Source organism: Lineus longissimus, chromosome 1, assembly GCF_910592395.1.
Source record: "Lineus longissimus chromosome 1, tnLinLong1.2, whole genome shotgun sequence".
In the NCBI taxonomy this organism is placed as follows: Eukaryota; Metazoa; Nemertea; class Pilidiophora; order Heteronemertea; family Lineidae; genus Lineus; species Lineus longissimus.
In genome coordinates, this window is record NC_088308.1 from 21,590,430 (window position 1) to 21,610,099 (window position 19,670).

Genomic DNA, 19,670 nt, shown 5'->3' on the forward strand with positions numbered 1-19,670 from the left:
TGTTCAACCTTGAATAAAATATGTTCAACCTTGAATAAAATATGTCCAACCTTGAACAAAATATATTCAACCTTGAACAAAATATATTCAAGACTCACGTGACCATATTCAAGACGCACGTGACCACAAAATTGATGACGTAGTTGCTTATGTTTTGATGCTTTACGGACTTTCCCGAACCCGCGTCCGGACTTTCCCGAACCCATGGTACTTGTGTTGCGTTTCGGAGCTCGAATTGTTCGCACGAGGTTTTGACACATGGTTGTACATGTACCTAGCCGCCTACACCTGACATGTACTGTAATCCTACACATCATGACATGGATGCCGAGTGAATGTCAGAGTCGATACATGTTTCACAGACATATCAGGCAAATTATAGGTTCAAAATGCGCAATGCCTCTCACCTTTAATCCTTAAGGCCGACACCACTGTATCGGATTCTCGTTGTCTTTTGACATGTTTGAGTGTTTAGGCTATACAGGCAATCAATCATGTCGTGAAACAGAACGCATCAGAAGTACCACAGATTCTACGATCTACGTCATCAATTTTGTGGTCACGTGCGTCTTGAATATGGTCACGTGAGTCTTGAATATATTTTGTTCAAGGTTGAATATATTTTGTTCAAGGTTGGACATATTTTATTCAAGGTTGAACATATTTTATTCAAGGTTGAACATATTTTATTCAAGGTTGAAAACATTTGATTCAAGGTTGAACATATTTTAGTCTTGAACATATATTTCCTTCTTGAACTTATATTTAACTTCTTGAATGGTAATTCTAAAGTCTTGAATAAATTCCGCTTTGGCTTGCCATATTCACCAGAGCAGAGAGCGGAGTGGAGAGCTTCATTACGGTTCAAACTGGTTCTATTTACATTGTCACAGCATATCCATAGTAATAATCAAGAATCCGACAATCACCGGAGTAGTATATGGGTAACTATGGGATGAATTGACCTTTTAACCTACTTTCCTTTGTCGCTGACCTTGGTCGACATAAAAGTTTATACATGTCCATGATATTATTAAATATAACCTTTTGTATGATTCTAATTACACCATTTGTTGAAATAGAGCGTTTCAGTGAAGTTCGGATGACAAGGAGTTTGCTGGTGACCTTGGTGGCATTTTTCCTCAATGAATTCATTTACTTGTTGTTTTTTCATTTTACTTGTCTGAAAAATCTGAAAGCACATCTGATTGCATCAGAGTCAATGTTTCAAGATTTGAAACATTGAAACATTGAAACATGACTCTGGTGCAATCAGATGTGATTTTCAATGTTTCAAGATTTGAAACATTGACTCTGATGCAATCAGATGTGATTTCAAATCTTTTAGACAATCATGTAAAATGAAAAAAAAACGAGTAAAATGAATTCACTGAGGAAAAAATGTCACCAAGGTCACCAGAAAAAATCTCCTTGTCATCCGAACTTCACTGAAATGCTCCATTTCAACAAATGGTGTAACTAGAATCATACAAAAGTTATATTCACTTTACTAATATCATGGACATGTAGAAACTTTCATGTCGACCAAGGTCAGGGACATATCTCCAAACCGATGTCAAGTTCAAACACATGAATTTTCATATGTTTCAAGGTCATATGAAACTAGATCAAAAGGTCATTTCGTCCCATAATCACCCACATACTACTCGCCGGACAGGTACAGAATCGATATTTAATAATACCCCCGGGTACTACCCCTTGGTCACATGTTTAGAAAGAATGGATTGGGTGACTGGGACAGTGTGGGCCTGGGGTTTGGGTGAGTAGGCGAGATAAATGTGTACTATTACCGTTCTTTTTCCCAAAGGATGGGGACATGTTCCCCTGGGACTAGAAAGACCGGCAGGGTGTGGAAGCATTAGTCCCCGTGTAGATGTCCTGGGAAAGAATGTCCGGGGGAAAAGGGGTTCTATTATGTGCTTTAATAGCAAGGCTTTTGGCGCTCATGACCTCTATACTGAACCGTCTGAATACAAAAGAGACGGACACTTTTTCCAGGGGAACATTTCTACTTTTACACTGGCACCCACTTCCGAGATGTTAAAGAAAGAATATCAATGTCAGACGAATATATATACGTCTGAAACCGTGTCGAATCTTCCAGAAATGCAACGGGAATTCAAAAAGATGACATTGATCACCCTCCCGAGGCGAAAAATGTGATGCCATCTCGCGAAGGAACTTCATGACCCCCTGTCTCTTCTCTGGCTTTGGTTGGCATTGATTGCCATAAACTAGAGTCAGTCATGGTGAAACGCCAAGAGGACGGATGCATAATAGTGATAGAAATTAGACGCCTTATTACACGAGGTGAGAATCTTCGGAGTCAAGGACGCGGTTGTCATGACAACTAATAGTTAGCAGACACTTGACTGGAGGCACTTCCGAAAACGTGCCCAAACCTGGGGCAAGGTTAGGCTATTCATTACAAGCATGAGAGGCCACAATTTCCAGGGCCCTTTCATATGGAAGAGGCGACATGTCTAATGGTTGTTGAAAGGGGTATTGTAATGACAGAGAAGGTTGTTGCATCTTTTTGGGGGATCAGTAAAAGGAACATGGCATTGCAAAAAGAGACTGCTTTTATGAAAATAACGAGGAAGACACCATTAAAAGACTACTAGAAAGTCCGTATGAGACTTGAAAGATGGATGAACATTATCATTAAGAACGGCATCCTTGTCCTTGGGACGGACAACATTGTTGTCTTTGGGAAGGACAACACTGTTGTCCTTGGGAAGGACAACACTGTTGTCCTTGGGACGGACAACATTGTTGTCTTTGGGAAGGACTGTGCTTGGGATTGAGAACATGGTCTATGGGTTGGACAACATTATCTTTGAAAGGGGAAGGACATCCTTGTCATTGGGATGAAAATCAGTGTCCTTTGGGTGAACAGCATTGCCTTTGGGAAGGACAACACTGTCATTTGACAACATAATATGGATTACAAGACAACAATAATTTATTCCCATGTACAAATGGAATCACTACATAATCATGCACAAGTTACATGATCTTGCATCACAGAATTATATCATATCATCATTGTTTACATGGACTAGAATGGTGCACGATGGAAAACCAAGACCACATTCACTATATCTATAACATTTATCTATAAAAAAATGTGTTGGCTACCAAAAAATTTGGTTATTGCAAAACTCTTTTTAACTTGATTCAAGTCCATTATGAATGTTCATCTGATAAGCCATTAGTCATCCCCCCATCTGTTGAACCGTGTTGATAACTAAGTCCAGTTGAACCTTGTTGATCATCAAGTTCAGCAAATAGGTGTCCTTGGGATGATAACTTCTGTAACTGGAGAATCACCTGAAAAAGATAAGGGCCCGTATTATGTTAGCTTTATGAGACACAAAATCTCAAGAACTTAGTCCCGCATTTTTGCCATTGTGATAAAAATGTGAACAAGGTTTTGTCCTTCAAGCAAATTAAACTCGGTCACAATTCTAGATGAGGTAGGAACAGGAATATGAATAGAAAGTGGGTTTTTTATAAACAAAATTTGTCAATTTAACTCGACACATACCTTCCTCGCTTTAATCTGTGATTGGCAGCTGTTGTTTTTGTTGAGTATTATGAGATTCTTATGGCACATGGTAGTCATTAGGTCAACTTGAACTAAGTCCGACCTCATCAGGTATTCTAGAAGCACCAAGGATCGCTGAAAGGCAAAGGATGCGTATAACCCTGAAGGCTTTGACACCACTATGCCCTTGATTTGTGGAGATGTGCAGAGATTAAACTCTTTACAAAATCACCAAAATCAAAGAAGTCTGCATTGAAGTACATAGTGATTGATGTATCACATGAGAATTTGTAAAACTCCAAATGCTTAACATCTCATCCTCGACAATGTTTGGGTGATCACAGCTCTTTAACATATTCATTTTGAGTCATTATAGCAGAACCTACTATCACTATGGTGAAGGTTGAAATACATACCACAACTATAGTATTTTCTGAGGACATCAACTTATCATTGAGGAACTCAAGAATTTTGTCACAATTCAACTTTGAACACCTGAAAAAGAACAGACATAAAATACTACATTATATCTTTTCATAAGAAACGACCATATGACACTCCTGTGCCTGTCAAAAATGAAATGAAATTTTTACAGACTGATATTGACATTGACACCCACCTCTTTATAAATGTGTTAATCTCATCCCGCTTTGGTATGGGCTTCTGGATGTTGACCACAAGATCACTAAGCAGCTGCTGTTCTTGAGACCAATCACTTGTCGTCACACTCGCAAGCCTGAAAAAGATCATTCTCCGTTTGAAATGTAAACCTTTCGACGTGGATATTCCTAGATATTTCAGAATGATAATGGACAGTTTCACCAAGAAGCCACGGTGTACAATATGAAACTGTAGACAGTAATGTCAGTCCGGAGAACAGACTGAACATCATAGTGTTATATACCGGTAGTAACAGAATTAGCAAGGTAAACTAGCGCACCTGTCTGCTAAATCCATGCTGTCAGAACTTTTCTCGGATGTCTGCAAACTGGCAACATCCTCTTCGGTCTCCTCATCTTCCCAGCCACCGCCAGCCACACCTGGTTTACGCTCTGAAGAAGACGGACTTATCAAAAGGCACAAAAAGGATAAATGACCAGGATCACAATCATGGCCAGGGTTGTGCATGCAAATTGGCTGAAACTTGGTAGTCATAGTATTTGTAAATCTGTCTACACAACGACCTTGTTGAAATATATAATTATTGCGCCTTTACGCTCTTGAAAATTTTCAAATTCAATTACAAATTTCAAATTTTTAACTGACTCTGTAGGCCTTTAAAAACAAACACACCTTTTATTTGTCTCCTTGGGCTTGAATGTGTCTTTGTCAATGAAGAGATTTTCTGTCGATCATTTTCGAGTTGTACTGGTTTATAATTTCCGAAACTTCTACTCGGCGATGCAGGGCCACCACGACTGGAATCTGGCTCTACTAAAGATTCAGCTATATCTATGATGCCACCAATGATACTGTCACCAATCGATTCTGAAAGGGGAAATACATGTACTTTTTTATTTAACGTTTCGACACGTATAACCTGGTCAATCAGGGTGACATGTTACACCTTGGCCTATTACAGGTAAAATAGTGTACATCCAGGTGCCTCTCAACCAGCATAATCACATCGACACAGTATTTTCGACATTTGCTCCGAAGACTTCATGTAGAGGTATGACGAACTTAACCATTTTTTAATCCGTGAAATTGTGGACGAAGATCAAAGAGGCATATCACCAAGAAAGTTATTTTCATTTTAAATTTTGTTACTTAACGCAAAAGCTTCATACCAAATTTACCGCTCCAAAACTAAACTCACTTTGGGGTTTATTTGGAGTATTTCCGAATCCCTGCATCTTGCCCGGGCTTCCTCCTTGAGATCCCATTCCTGAAAAGAGTATCAAGATGAACAGAAGGGACAACTAAAAAGGTAAAATTCATTCCCAACGAATGAATGGCTCCTACCTAATAGGGGGTCACTTGTACCTGTAGTACTAATGCACTGAACTACATGCACTATTAGGACTCCCCAATCTGACAAAAGTTGACCCTGTCTGGCGTTCTCCCTTCAGATGCTCATTTTACATGTTATCAGGCATAGATTGAGAGTCTCTTCTATACTTGATATTTTTCCTATCAGCTGAATAACACAAAATTAAATAGGGTCAGCTAAGCTCCTGAACTTCATTATCTCTTAGGCCGAATGTAAGGCTTTTGGAATATAACTTCTTACCATACATGGCAGAACTAGGTGCACTCGAAGGATTAGTCTTGTTGGGACTTTCCTCTCTTTCAGACTCGACATCAAATAATATTTCATTTACTTCCTGTAACAGAAATAATCGAAGATTGTGGGGTTGTAGAACACATCTATTGAGATTCAAACATTGCAATCTGCCCGATTTTAGAAATGATTTTTAAAAGTAGGAAACCATTCTCATTTGAAGAACATAATCTTAATTTCGAACTGTATACACAGCCTAAAATATTTCAATCTGCAACTCAGTGCTCTCACTATAAAAAAGACTACTATGTTTTTAAGAAACGCAATTCAATTTTTTAGAAGAGGACCATTGTGTTAATAAGAGCAAATAAAGCGAGTCGACTGGCCTTGTGTACATTAGTGGACAGTAGATCTTCATAACTGACCTTAGCTGTCTTTCGGATCATTTGATAAGGTGTAGCACCATGCAGAGGGTCAGCTGGTCCACTGAAACCTTCAGCTTCTTTTATGCCTCGAGATTTTTTCCGCAGCTGCCGGCGAAAATCTGGATGACCATTTTCAACCACAAATTTTATAATGTTCAACACCTAAAAAAGAAAAGCAATCAAAAAATCATAGTCAGACTCAGATAATCAATCAAAAATGTTTGTCATATTTGATGTAATTATCTGCCAACCGAAAATGCCTAGCTTTTCACCCAAGTTCTATGGTTTTTTTAAATGATTTCAATCTCCATTATCAATGTATGACTGCAACAAGTGCAAGTATCAAGAATCTGTGATTTTTCATTTCTTTGCTTACCTTAAGCTTGACATGGTAGGATCTGTCTTCCAGTCTATCAACCAGGTAGTCTAAAAGATCATGGCAGAAACTACCCGATTCGAATGTCATTTCTGAGAGTTGATGAGGACAAAATACAGTGAAAGAAAGTTACAATATTAGTAATATTATGTAATGGATCACTCTGTGAAAGGTTATTTTCTCATGGCTAGTTGGAGAAAAAATGTGTTGCTGTTCAGATCACCAGCGATTGTCAAGTACCGATAAGTTTTATTTGAAATCCTATGAACCCAACATAGAGTGATCAAACTATTTATTGTGTGAAATACAATTCATGAATCCTTCATCATTCACCCCATACATAGAGAATGATACATTTGAAGAAAGAAAGTTATCTTTTCACAAAACAGTACAAACATTTGCCTTGACTTTTCATGACACCTCAAGTCATTTCCTCCAAAGAAAGTGTCGAAAATATCTCCATGAAAAGGATACTGTTTATTTCTTGGTAGAGATATCCCGACACTGGTGTCTCATCATCAGCAGTTGCCTTGGTCAACATGCCAAGCTGAAAAATAGAATCAAGATAAAAATATTTATTGAAATGATAGAACAAGGGAAGCAGGCCTAGGCATGTCGCAAAAATCAACCTGGCCCACACCTGGCTCCATGTCAAACTTAAGTGGGTGTGGGGACCCCGGAGTCTCCCACCTGAAAGCATTTTGTCAAGTGCTGCCACCTTTCATTACTTTCTGAAACCATGACGAACCAAGCATCAGACATTCAACTGGGTTGTGCGAGATGAACAGCGCAGTAAACAATATAGAACTATGGTTATTTTGAATCGATGTTACATGAACTTCATCAATTGACTAAAAGCTACAAGAATTGCTGAAGTACCTTTTGTACAAATGAGAATTTGTCCATTAAAATCGATCGCCCTGCATAGGAGTCCGCCATTTTGTTTTTCGTTTACAGTAAATAACTGGTTTTCTTTCCTGATCCACCGTGACACGCCGAAGACAAAGTTTAGGGACGTGGGCTCAATTCTGGAACTTTGTTCTAGTCGAGCAGGCCAAATCCAGGAGGGCGATATTTTTTATATCTTATATTGTATAAAGAATTCCTCTCATATGTGAAGATCACTAGATCGAAATGTAGGATCCTAGTCCATGTAACGACTAGAGTCCACCCAGGGATAGAGGCAACTCATTCACCTGAACCTGCCCAGTTCATGCAGTTTCAGCCTGAAGACTATTCCAAACAAAGATGACACAAATGAGAACAATTTTCTTGTCACATAGTCATATTTATTTACACTACAACATAAAATATTTAAAAATATTTATCAAAGCCTTAACAGGTTGAAATGAAAAAACTCCCAAGGTTTTCCTCTGAAAGAAGTCCAGGACTCTACGAACAGCTGTAAAACATACCGGTACAACTGGTAAAACATAGATGCTAAAAGAACCCAAAGCTCTCATATCAATTTCAATTATCATATCAATTAAAAGGTATCAGATAAAATAACAAACCGAAGCACCAGCTAAATAACGCATCTATTGATCAGACTTAAACATGCAAAACCAAAGACTTCATAGATTCCACACCAGCCACTAACTTGCTTTCAAAATTCAACAGAGTCGCTAGAAACTTGATGCATAGATGTTGATGTAGGTGCAAATGTACATGGGCAATGTACACACCGTCACATTTTCAAGCAGGCGACAGAATTGACAACCACCCGGTGAAATCCACATGATCAGTTTTTTGCCATGATACTTCACATGATCAGTTCCTTGCCGTAATCACAAATGATCAGTTTCTTCCCATAATCACATGTAGCACATGATCAGTTCCTTGCCAAAATCATGTGTATCACATGATCAGTTCCTTGCCACTATCAGGTAATGGTTTTATGTTGGCGATTCCTCAGTCGTCTTTTTGTCTACAAGTTTTCCGTGTGTGTCCTAGACAGAATAAGAGAAAAAATATACATTCAAAGTCGATTTAAACTCTCTAGGAGTACATGTAGCAAAGTTAGATCAACTCATGTACAACACTCACCTGGACAATATTTGCCAGCTTCCAATTTGCAATGTGTTCCTGCAATGCCTGCTGGATCGACAGCATCAATTGGGGCGAGGTGCTTTGCTCAAGGGTGCAGATAATGCCCATGGACACAAGTTGAACCTACTACCTTCTGGTTATGCTCAAACCTTTGATAGGCAGAAGATCCAGACAAAAAGCAAGAGAAAATGTGTATCCACCATTTACGTTAATTCATTGCTTGGGCAGAAACTGAAACAAATTATTAACACCATTCTAAAAACATACCTTCTTCTCCACATAAACCACATGAACGTTTTTTCCTTGTTCCAGGCTGTGCTGTCGTGGATGTCTTCCTTTTGATTCCTCTGCCAGCAGCTCCTCCGCCTCTGCCAGGGCCAGGGAGATTGTTGCCACCAAAACCACCTTCAAGAACGAGAAATGGTATAATGTACATGGAGAGCACTGGCATGACTGTCTAAGAAAACAAGAAATTCATTCACCTCCCTTATTTACGCATGCCTTCTCTTCATATATAAGAAATTTTCATTGGCTTTTCCATCCGAGAGGGTTGATCAAGGAAAATGTTTAGAATCTGTAACAAAATAAAACCAACAACAACAATTTCGTTGCCAAGAAATAAGCAACCATCGGGAAAAACATTTTCGCTGGTAATACAAACCTCCACCTCCAGTATTCTCATCAACCCACTCAAAGAATCGACACTGGTCACCCATCGGTTTTGAGCAGCAGTGAAATTGCCGCCCTTTGTTTGGTCCATCTTTCTGAACTGTGCGTCTAAAATTTAGATAGAAATTGCTTGATGAATATTTTTTCAAAAATATCAATATATTTCAAGTAGCTGATTGTAGTTCTGCATACAAATCAGTTCCACTCCTTTTACAATGTAGGATGAAAGTGATGTCAACCTTTGCCTACGCCCTTCCTGCTCATCTTATTTTCTTGTGGCTTAGATTAATAGAAATGAACTTTGCTGTAGTGCAGTTGTTATGCAAGCAAATTTGGCATACAGTGTGTACAGTATGTACAATTATATATCAGTCTTCACGATAGCAATTTAACAATAGAGTGTACATGTATGTACTTACGAAGTAGCATCCAAACCACACTGACACTTGACACCACCACCATCACTATCTCCACCAGGTCTAGGAGGTTGATAGCCAGTATTTGTCCATGCACTCGTATTTGAATTGCTGCCGTAGTTGGTTGTACTCGAGTCATTTCCATAGTCGTTCTTATTCTTGGTGTCCTGATGCTGATCATCAGCCCACAGGAAGAAACCACAACTCGCCTCTTTTGGTTTAGCACATCCATAAAATTGACGCCCTAAAATTACAAGACAGGGAGAAATTTTTGTAGTTTTCCTATCAAATCTTCACAGGGCCAACAACCAAATTATTGTCTACTAGCCCAAATGGTTGGCTACTTGGTCTCTTTGGGTTACAAAACAGACAATAATTCCAGTCGTAAAAAGTTTATTGTGCATTAGATGTTCACCTCAACACCAAATACACCAACCACATCCAAAACAAGTTCCATTTTACACTCCATGTTGCCATTGTAACTACTTGTTTCCCTGGGAGGTTAAAGAGCAAGAGGGAGCTGTAGTTGGGTACACATCATTACCTTGATTTGGCCCGTCCTTCCTCACCGTCAGGCTCCTAGCATCCTCGCCACAGTTGCACACGATCGCATCCCCATCCCCTGAACTGTTTCCAGACCCATTATTGTTCATTGAGATGGGTGTAAATGGCATCCTGCCACCTTGATTGTATGTCGGCCCTCCCCTGTTGCTCGTATTGGAACCAAAACCTTGATTTGAAGCTTGTCCTCCACTGTTCACTTTGGAGCCAACATTTTGGTTGGTCGTATTTGAACCAAAAAAGTTATTAGCATTGGTATGGTATGAATTAGAGTTTGTGTTGGTTGGAGGTTTTGGTGCTGGAAACCGGGTATTGTTCGTTAATCTATTTTGATTATTTGATGGTCTTGAATTCGGTCCTCCGAGATTATTATTCTGACCCAAGAAGCTACGAGAGTTATTTTGCGATCCTCCGCGGCTAGAATTTGCACTGCCAAAGCTACTACCGTAGCCACTGTCATTGTTGTTAGGTCTTTGGTTTCCAGAATTGGGACGGGCCGGGTTTCCAGTATTGTTGCGGTTGTTTCCGGTATTGCTGCGGGCCTGGTTTCCAGATGTGGGTCCTTGGCCACCAGCAGGTAGCGAAAGACGGAAGAGCTCGGCAAAATCCGGATCACACCCAGCAATGCAGCCAATGCAACTGAAAAGAAGAAATTATAACTGACTAAAATCCTCACGTTGGCTTTACAGTCACTTACATATCTATCGCTAATTAAAGGACACCCGCAGTGTGGTAATCTATCTCATCAGTATCTGTTACATGTACACATGAACTTACTCAAGTGGAATAGATGGCAGGACTGAACCTCTCTTGAACTTCAGTCTTAACTTATGGACCGGTCCTGGCTTGCACTGAAAAAGATGAGAGAAGTAAATTTAATGTTCTTATTATCAATTTCAATGTCATCCCACTTTAACCACTTCACTTTATTTGGTTAGCAACAACTTTCTACGGCATCATTTACAGCAGTTCAGTAACATCATGTAGTTTTTAATGTGTTGTAGTACACTGCGTCATGTGACAACCTCATTGGACCGGTATACCGGATGAAATGAAGAAAAAAACAATAAAGAAAATATATCAGCAAAACAGAAGAACAATACTTCTACATGTATCTCAACTTACGGTTTCACAAATATGTTCCGTTACTTCGGCAGACAAAACGCCATCCGGAAACCAAATGGCCGTTTTACAGTCAGGAAATCCCATACAAGACAAAAAGAACCTGAAAACAAATCACATTTGTTCAGTTAGAGAGTAATTTTAGAAGACATCAGCCTCTCATACCATTTTCATGACTGCATCGGCTTCTTAAGAACTGGCAATATCACACTCAAAGTGAATGATCACTCAATATTAGTTGTCATAGCAATGTCAAGTTGCAGAACTAAGTGTGAGTGTGACTCAAAACAAATGTTACTTGTGCAGTGCCTGAATCCTACTAACCCCTTGTTATCTCTCTTTGCTCTGAGGATCATGTCTTGCCTGCACACTGGGCAGGGCATCACAGGAAATGACACTTGTGGCAGGATTTCTGCAAATTAAAGCACAGTGACTGAGTGAGTAATCGTCAACACCAATTTCTGAATCAGGAGTTATACCATTTCACAGTGTTCATCTTACAGATGAGACTCACAAGCCTCCCCCCCTTTCAACTTATGAAACATCCTTGATTGAATTCAACCCCTTCGAAAAAAAATTTCAACAAAAATGTTGAATTTGGCCATGAAATACTGAAACGAAAGGACATTATACCTGCTGATCTGACAGTCTGAGCGTCTCCAAAGTATTGTGACAATGCTTCATCGAGCTTGCTGGCTTGGTTGAGAGCCTCAACAAACACCTCTCTATATTTTCGTATTTGTTCCTGTAACACAGCTGAAATCAGAAAGAATTTTTTAACTTGCCAATAAAGGAAAATTTCTCGAAAGGTCGAAACAGAAAAGAGCAATATGAAATGTGTTATCCTTAGCAAGATCATAAGACAAAATGGCCATTAACACAAGGTGAATATTGAACTCAACTTGTTACACATTTGTCATCATTCTAAATGTATTGTCTCAGCCCACAATCTGATAAATTATAATGAATTTGACTGCCAACTGTTGTGTAACTATTGATTGACCAAAAGCTCAAAATGATTTTAATATATGAAGATTGATTAAACATGTTCAAAATGTTTAATCCAATTGAAGTTCCACTTACCATCTTTGTTTCTTCTTCCTTCACAGATTCTGAAATGAGACCATGATAAATAAAAAACAGGGTCAATTGTCCAATGCAGATCACAGTTAAAAGAAATAGAGCAATGATCGAGAAAAAAAAGACAAATTCAAAATCAGGCTTGTTTGTGAGGAGCACCTCCTGCGATGGAGTCGCCAAACTGGGCCAAGTTGTCCACTGCTATCCACCGCTGCGCAAGGGCTGGCCCAGGCAAAAAATGGCTTCAGTAGGGAGAGGATTAAAACCAACAAAGCAGTACAAGATACCCAATATTGATACTCACAGCTTGAGATCATTCTCTAGTTCAGCTCGCAGATTTGGTTTGGACATTTGGTAGCCCATCTTGTTGTAACCATCGACTAGGCCAATGCCAAGTTCACCAGGAACAAATCGATCATTCTCCAACCCGACGTACACTCTCGACTTGATGGTTTCAATGTGATCAGCATGAGTGGCATCAGTACCTAAAACCAAAATTGATACGATCTTTCTCAACCGGCTGAGCTGGATTTGGTCCATGACCTCCCATCTCTGCAACTTGCCTATTCTAATTCTGAAACGAAGCGCTAGCAAAATCTTCTACAATCAGCTTACCTATCCCATGCTTCTCCATCAAGGCAATCAGATCAGCCTCTGTCAGAAGTGCTGGTGCTGACGTCTCACCCTGGTTCATCTGAAACAAGTGATAATGGGACAACATTAATTCAAATGTTCTTGCACTTGAACAAAATAACCTGCTTTCTACACTCAGTTGAATAGTTTACATGTACATGACTTGAGCTGGAGCCTTCCTAATTTTCAGCCTGAACTTGCCAAGTTTCAGAAGTTCCAGGTACGTAAGTACACCGGCAGGGATACATGTAGTTGGGAATATTTAATAACTGGCAGAGAAGTATGGCATTTCAATTCTTACCTCAATTGCTGTTGGCATAAACTGCTGTCCTGTTTGCATCACAGGTATAATCTGAAGCCAAGAAAATGTCAAAGCATAAATTAGCTCATTTGCTTGAAGTTTCAACTCTACTCTTGATATGTACTGTACAATTGTACTGTCTAAAAGCAATTTACATTCATTTCCCAGCTAAAACAAGGAGTGCACATGAGTGTGTTACACTCACTGATTTCATTTGTTTCGTACATGTCAGTAGTTCACCTTAGCACTTTTCCTGCAGGGAAGGTCATCGTCACAGCAACATACAACCCAATTTTAAACTCCTTTTGACTTAACTAATAGAGATTCTTGGACTTTGGAGGATTAAAGAATTACCCACCTTAGCATTCCAGCGATCGTATGGATAAACATCCAAATAGTTTCGAGCAATGATCATCAGTCCAGCCACAGTGAACTGAAATGAGACATGCATGAAATAAATGTAAGATGTTGGTGAAAACGACATTGATTAGGTTGCATTTTGACATCAATTACCAATTCCACTTTCCAAGACTTCTGAGACTTTACTATCCAATGAGTAGACCAGATCCAAAGAACTCAGCCTACAATTTTAATTACCTCGCTATCTCCAAGTACTAGCTCAGAGTTTTGACTATGTTATAGCAACACCCCCCCCCCCCCAAGGGTTTTGGTATTCAAAAATAGACCCTATGTGTTGGTTCAATTCCCAGTTCTGGTAGGCCTACACTGTAAACTGATTTTCTGGTCTCTCGACTAACCTTTTCTTCAGCGACATCTATTTCAATAGTCGTCTCCATCCCTTGGGCATCCTGAGACAAACAGGCAAGGAAGTGCCTGACAATGAACTCATACACCTTGGCTTCATTGCCATGGAGATTGTTGGTGTACTTGGTAGGGTGGATCGGTGGATGGGCCTGGTCAGATTTCTTCCCATTTCTAGGATTTGGACCTTGCTCCAGCACCCGAGCAGCAAAGGCTAGAAAACAAGACAATGATGCTTTGAGAATGCCTGAATGCTTGTTGTTTTACATCATAGATGCCACATAGTCAACTGTACAGGGTCACCCCAATGGCTGCATGGCTGCGGGACAAATAGACAGATAGATAGATTTTGAGATGGGTCATTTTTTAATTAGATACCACAATTCTCGACAGCTAATAAATTTTTTTAATTATGGATGGATTCACCAAATCCATATATGGATACACACATCCCTTTGAAAGATCTGTTCAGCATACCTCCCCAGTTAGGATCCTGAACCTGGTTCTGCACAAGACCAGGTAGATTGAAGTCCTCCGGAAAAATATTCGTTTCGGTCCTCGGGTAACTGATAAATCCACTTGTGTAGAGCTTTTCTGCAATCTTCATGGTCTCTTTGGCACTGATCCTCAGCTTCCTCGATGCAAGCTTCTCAAGTTCCTAAATTAGATTGAGTGTGCTTAAACTCAAACTCTAAGAGTTGAAAATATGCTATCAAAAGGCCCTTTTTTTGCATATCATGCCCCATAGCTGGAAACTACCCAACCAGCCACATTGGAACGAGCTACCTACAGGCATCCAACTTTAGACTTTCTGTTCACGAGGGGATGGCTGAACCAATAGGCCACAGGGATTAATATATGCTTTGAAAGCAACAATAGGCAATTTGTTAAAACAAATAACTACTCAAGGAAAGAGACAGAAATATACATACCACCGTATCGAGGGCTGTTGGTCTCCACTTGCTCTTACTCTTGCTGCGCACGTCAACAACTGTTGCAATAGGGGTCTGAAGAACAAACATGGAATATCATCAAAAGTTTGTTCATAATAAAAGACAGTGGTCCGAGAATCAAAATGGAATGCTATCCAAAGATTGCTCACAATATATCACCAACAAAAAGAAATATTGAGCAGAACTCCGCAAAACATGCATGAAAGAAGTTGAAGGCTTACCTCGAGACAATGCATATAAAGAGCTAAGACAGCAGTATGATCAAATAACTTCACCCTGTAACAGGAAAAAAACATCTTGTTTTAAAAAAACAACTCAAGAAACCCTATACATATTTGAGCATTTCAATGATGTTAACTTGATAATGGCAACAACTGATACCTGATTAATGCTGATCATGGATGCCGCTATGAAATAATAATCATCCAAATTTCACTGAATGTGCAATGCCAAGACCAATGTCAAGTCTCATTCGATTCTTCGTCATAAAAACTGAGACTTCTTCTCATCGGATAACATGATTACAGACTTCAACAGACTTTTTAATGTCTGTGGTTCTAAAACAACATACCTTTTCCAGTTGAATTCAGCCAAGCCTTCTTCAACCTTATGCGTGACTCTAATTTTCCAGAACGGTTCAGGTATGAAGGCCTCCACCTGCTTGTAGCGTTCGACAACGAACCCTAACGTTGGGAACTGGCAACTGCCATAACTGATCAACTGTTCACCCAAGACATTTGGGAAGACCTTCTGTAGTCTCAAAGTTTGAAAGCGAGTGAATGCTGCACCTTCAAAATTGAAGACCTTTTTCAGTATAGCTAACAATTTTCAAAAAGAGGATGAAATACTAAAGTACATGTACTGGGTTAGTGATGCTTATCAGATCAAAAAGTTTTGTGATGCTTATAAGCTCACAAATTTTTTCAATCGTCTAAATCGGCCTACCTATAATTCTGTATAATAATTCTGTATAATAATAATAATAATTTCTGTATAATTCTGTATAATAATAATAATAATACCTATTCTCAGGTCTAGCTCTGTGCGAACATCAACAGCATCATTTATGTTCTGGTCTGGTGGGGCAAGGTTGCGACAAGCCTGATCAATGGCCCTGGAAAAGTGGTATGAATCTGTATGAGTCTGTATAAGTCCAACCTACCTCTGTCATGTCCGTAAAAAATAAAGGTTGCTACTCACTCTCCTGGAGTGATTCAGCATCATTGACCACAACATTTGAAATGACGATGAAAATCTTTCAGGCTTGCACTGACATGATATTTGTTGGGTTTTTTGTAACACAGAGATTATCATTGACCATAGAGCATCTGACCCGAGCCGAACAATTTTCTCCTGCAGACTTACATAAGTATAGATAATGTTGCTAAGTGGCAGTGTGTCTTCCAAGGACAGACAGCAACATTAAAAGAACACATTGCAACCTTTTTTTATGCTTTCAGCCAAAGATGATTTTTTTCTTGGGTTTCTTTTGGTGTTGTACTTACCGTGGAGTAATCTCTGAAAACCGAGCTCGCAAAACTCTGATGTTTGGTTTAACTGAAAAGATGAGGAAATTCCAAATATATCAGTAGAATCAGAAAGCTTTAAAATTACATAATTGTTTCAAAATAAACATTGGATGAATTCCATTATAAAAAAACCTATGATGAACATTGAAAGTGATGACAATCAATTACGATACTTTGTTTAGTTTTTCAAATATAATCTTTGCCAGCACCACCTGACCTATCAAAACACCCCAGTCCACAAACATTAAAGCAAATATCTATTTGTTGTTATGAATTTTTAGCTTAAGCAATTAAACAGCACAAGTACCTGCTTTACAAACTTGAATTATCTCAAAGCCGATGTTTTCTCCCTCTCTGTCACCGTCAGTCCAGATGACAAGTGTTGAGCAGCCGCGGATTTCTCGTTCTAAGGTGCGCTATAAAGAATCAGAATAGGATTGTACATTTTTTTCTTCAGTCATGTTTTGCAAAAGACACACTCATAGTCTGCAAAATGATATGTTGACCTAAAATAGTACAGCTAAGATAGTTTGGATATAAAAACAGTTCGGATAGAAAACTGGACTTTTTTTAATACCACATGTGACTCTGACCAATGCCGCTTTAACCTTGCTCTCCAGCAGACCACAAGGAATTACTTTGATGCTTGATAAGTGCAACACTCACCTTGATATCCTTGTAATCATCAGGGCAAAACTTTTGAACGGGAGCATCGAACAAGGCCACAGGATTACAGCCATTCCTGTAAGAATAAAATTACTAGGGTAAACAAATGAAAAAAAGAATTGGACCTTCATCATTTATAGGAAGAGAACTGTACTTGTACATCATGGGTCGTCACTTTAGATAATTCTCAGGATGCAGTGGCGGAATGACACCAGGAATAACGTAGCGTCAAGCAGAGAGGTGGGTGCATGGTGGGGGAATTCCATTCCTTTCTATAGGAGAGAACTCAAGTCAATGACTTTGCTAGAACCAAACATTGTGGTCAGCCTGGGACAAACCTGAAAACAAGTACTCCTACTGTCAGGACAGGATCGCAACTGTATTTTGTACAAAATCAACATAGGACAACTCTGATGAATGTTCCTTTTAAGAAGTCAAAGTTGGTGTTACTTAATTATTCAGTACCAGGTACTCACCATTTTTTATACATGCCGACAAACTCATAGTTTAGCAAATGACCAGAAACAGATGTCATGGTCATTGTGCAGTTCTGTCCAAATATATTGTAGTTGTATTCATAGATTTTATTGAATCTTGAGAATCCTTCCCTCTGAAAAGATGTGGTAGGAGAAATTGGCAAAAGATAAGATATTTAGCAATAACAGTTGCTGTGCATCACTGCAGATTATGGTGCTAATTATTGTTCTATGTCGACGTGATTCCTTCCACCAGAAATTAAGATGAGGATTTATTTTGCTTAGATATGGAGGTTGCCAAAAGCTGATGTAATTGTAAGACATAGGGCCTACCTTACGATATCCACCACGGGACATGAGATCAGCAATTGACTTTGCAGCATCATTCTTCTCAGCAACATTTAGAACCCTCATCTTTGTTGGTGTTAGAGTTTCCGAACAGTAACCTCGCTGTACAGTCCTCTTTGAGTAACACTGTCTCACAATTTTATCATCAAATAATTTCTTGAGAACTCCAATAGACCAAGTCAGTAGAATTTGACTTGAAATTGCATGAATTCGACACCAAGTCATCAGCTAGTTGTAAAATAGATGTTGGTTTCCAAATTCTGGTAGTCCTGGAACAGAGAATATTGCAACTTTTCAATACACAGCCTTTCACTTGAACAGCAGATCTTCTCGACTTCTGCCAGTTTTGGCTTCTTAATTTCATTTGTGCCCGCTTACAATCATTGATCATCCATTTTCAGCAAACAGCTATTCTTGTGAACGAAACAGATATAGCTGACATGTTTAAAATTGCAACTTATCTCCGGAATGATTAAAATCTCGACGTTTTTAATAAAAAATATGACAAATGTTAAATTTCGTAAAAGGAACAAGTTGAAAGTCCCGCCAACACTACTTACCGGCTTTTCTGTTCCCAGCTTAATTTTCTTGTACATTTTGTACACAACCATGTACACAGACATAGACAAAGGTTGATTCTGCAAAATTGTTTGACTTGTACAGTTCTTTTAAATTTATATATTCATATTGATATAACTTGATACCAATTAATATGAATTCAAGCCAACAAAACGCCCTAATAGCTTCAAATAACATAGAGACAGGAGTTATACAAGCCACCACTCTCGTTCCCAGTGACTTTGGTAATCAACATGGCTTCCTTAAGTAGAGTTTTTTCTCTCCAACTAAAGTTTCATCAGAAAACACTCACTAGGAGATATGCTAGTGTCCTGCACCTTCACAGTTTGTTCAGCAATACTGTTTCTACCTCAAGGCAAGTTTTCTTTGTGATCGTTTTCCTTCATCATTCATAATTTACCCCCTTTGGCTTTGTAAATGTCATTTCTGTTTTGACAGACAGGGTGTTCCATAAAAAGTTATGTGTTTGTGTTGTTCTTGTCATATCTACACTTCTCCATTGTGTTCAATCACTTCTTAATTTCTTCAGTCAGTGGCCTGGTCAATGAGCTTGTTTTTTCACACCTTGCACAAAATATCACACATCCTTGACCCATTGTCTGTTGATTGGTTGAAAGTGCCCGCGGGTGATATGATGATGATTTGACGATAAGATGTCAATGGCCTGTCTTTGATTTCGTGTCTTGTAGATGATCGATAGCAACTACATGTAGCATTGGTGTTGGCTGATGACAGATCACCTTATCTGATCAATTCATGCAAGTCAATTAATTTCTAGGTTCTTGTTTCTATTTACAGGTACCCCATGACATGTCAAGGATGTCTCCTCCATACATCCACACAAAGACCAAAATCCGGGGAAACAGAGCCAATTGATCCTATGTCCACTCCAATAAAATTTTCAACCAGTGAAGCAAGGACATGGAAAGC

General features: G+C 39.1%; 2 protein-coding genes across 2 annotated transcripts; both read right to left on the reverse strand.

The window, feature by feature from the left end:
- Nucleotides 1-2,968: 2,968 nt before the first annotated feature.
- On the reverse strand, nucleotides 2,969-7,539 carry LOC135497281 (AP-4 complex accessory subunit tepsin-like). Its single transcript, XM_064787094.1, has 12 exons — nucleotides 7,476-7,539; nucleotides 7,071-7,143; nucleotides 6,597-6,688; nucleotides 6,221-6,382; nucleotides 5,805-5,898; nucleotides 5,391-5,459; nucleotides 4,865-5,059; nucleotides 4,512-4,623; nucleotides 4,191-4,307; nucleotides 3,988-4,066; nucleotides 3,572-3,706; nucleotides 2,969-3,354 (listed from the first exon to the last, which is right to left on the reverse strand). The coding sequence occupies exons 1-12, from the start codon at nucleotides 7,533-7,535 to the stop codon at nucleotides 3,211-3,213; spliced, it is 1,332 nt and encodes a 443-aa protein (XP_064643164.1). The 5' UTR covers nucleotides 7,536-7,539; the 3' UTR covers nucleotides 2,969-3,210.
- A 339-nt stretch (nucleotides 7,540-7,878) lies between these two features.
- Nucleotides 7,879-18,675, reverse strand: LOC135491961 (DNA topoisomerase 3-alpha-like). Its single transcript, XM_064777955.1, has 26 exons — nucleotides 18,540-18,675; nucleotides 18,147-18,430; nucleotides 17,814-17,947; nucleotides 17,338-17,413; nucleotides 16,979-17,087; nucleotides 16,648-16,699; nucleotides 16,165-16,256; nucleotides 15,714-15,930; nucleotides 15,364-15,418; nucleotides 15,122-15,196; nucleotides 14,667-14,847; nucleotides 14,186-14,403; nucleotides 13,786-13,860; nucleotides 13,428-13,478; nucleotides 13,109-13,187; nucleotides 12,798-12,978; nucleotides 12,497-12,525; nucleotides 12,047-12,169; nucleotides 11,738-11,825; nucleotides 11,417-11,516; nucleotides 11,069-11,142; nucleotides 10,275-10,930; nucleotides 9,734-9,974; nucleotides 9,307-9,422; nucleotides 8,913-9,050; nucleotides 7,879-8,545 (listed from the first exon to the last, which is right to left on the reverse strand). The coding sequence occupies exons 2-26, from the start codon at nucleotides 18,384-18,386 to the stop codon at nucleotides 8,508-8,510; spliced, it is 3,438 nt and encodes a 1,145-aa protein (XP_064634025.1). The 5' UTR covers nucleotides 18,387-18,430; nucleotides 18,540-18,675; the 3' UTR covers nucleotides 7,879-8,507.
- Nucleotides 18,676-19,670: the final 995 nt, after the last annotated feature.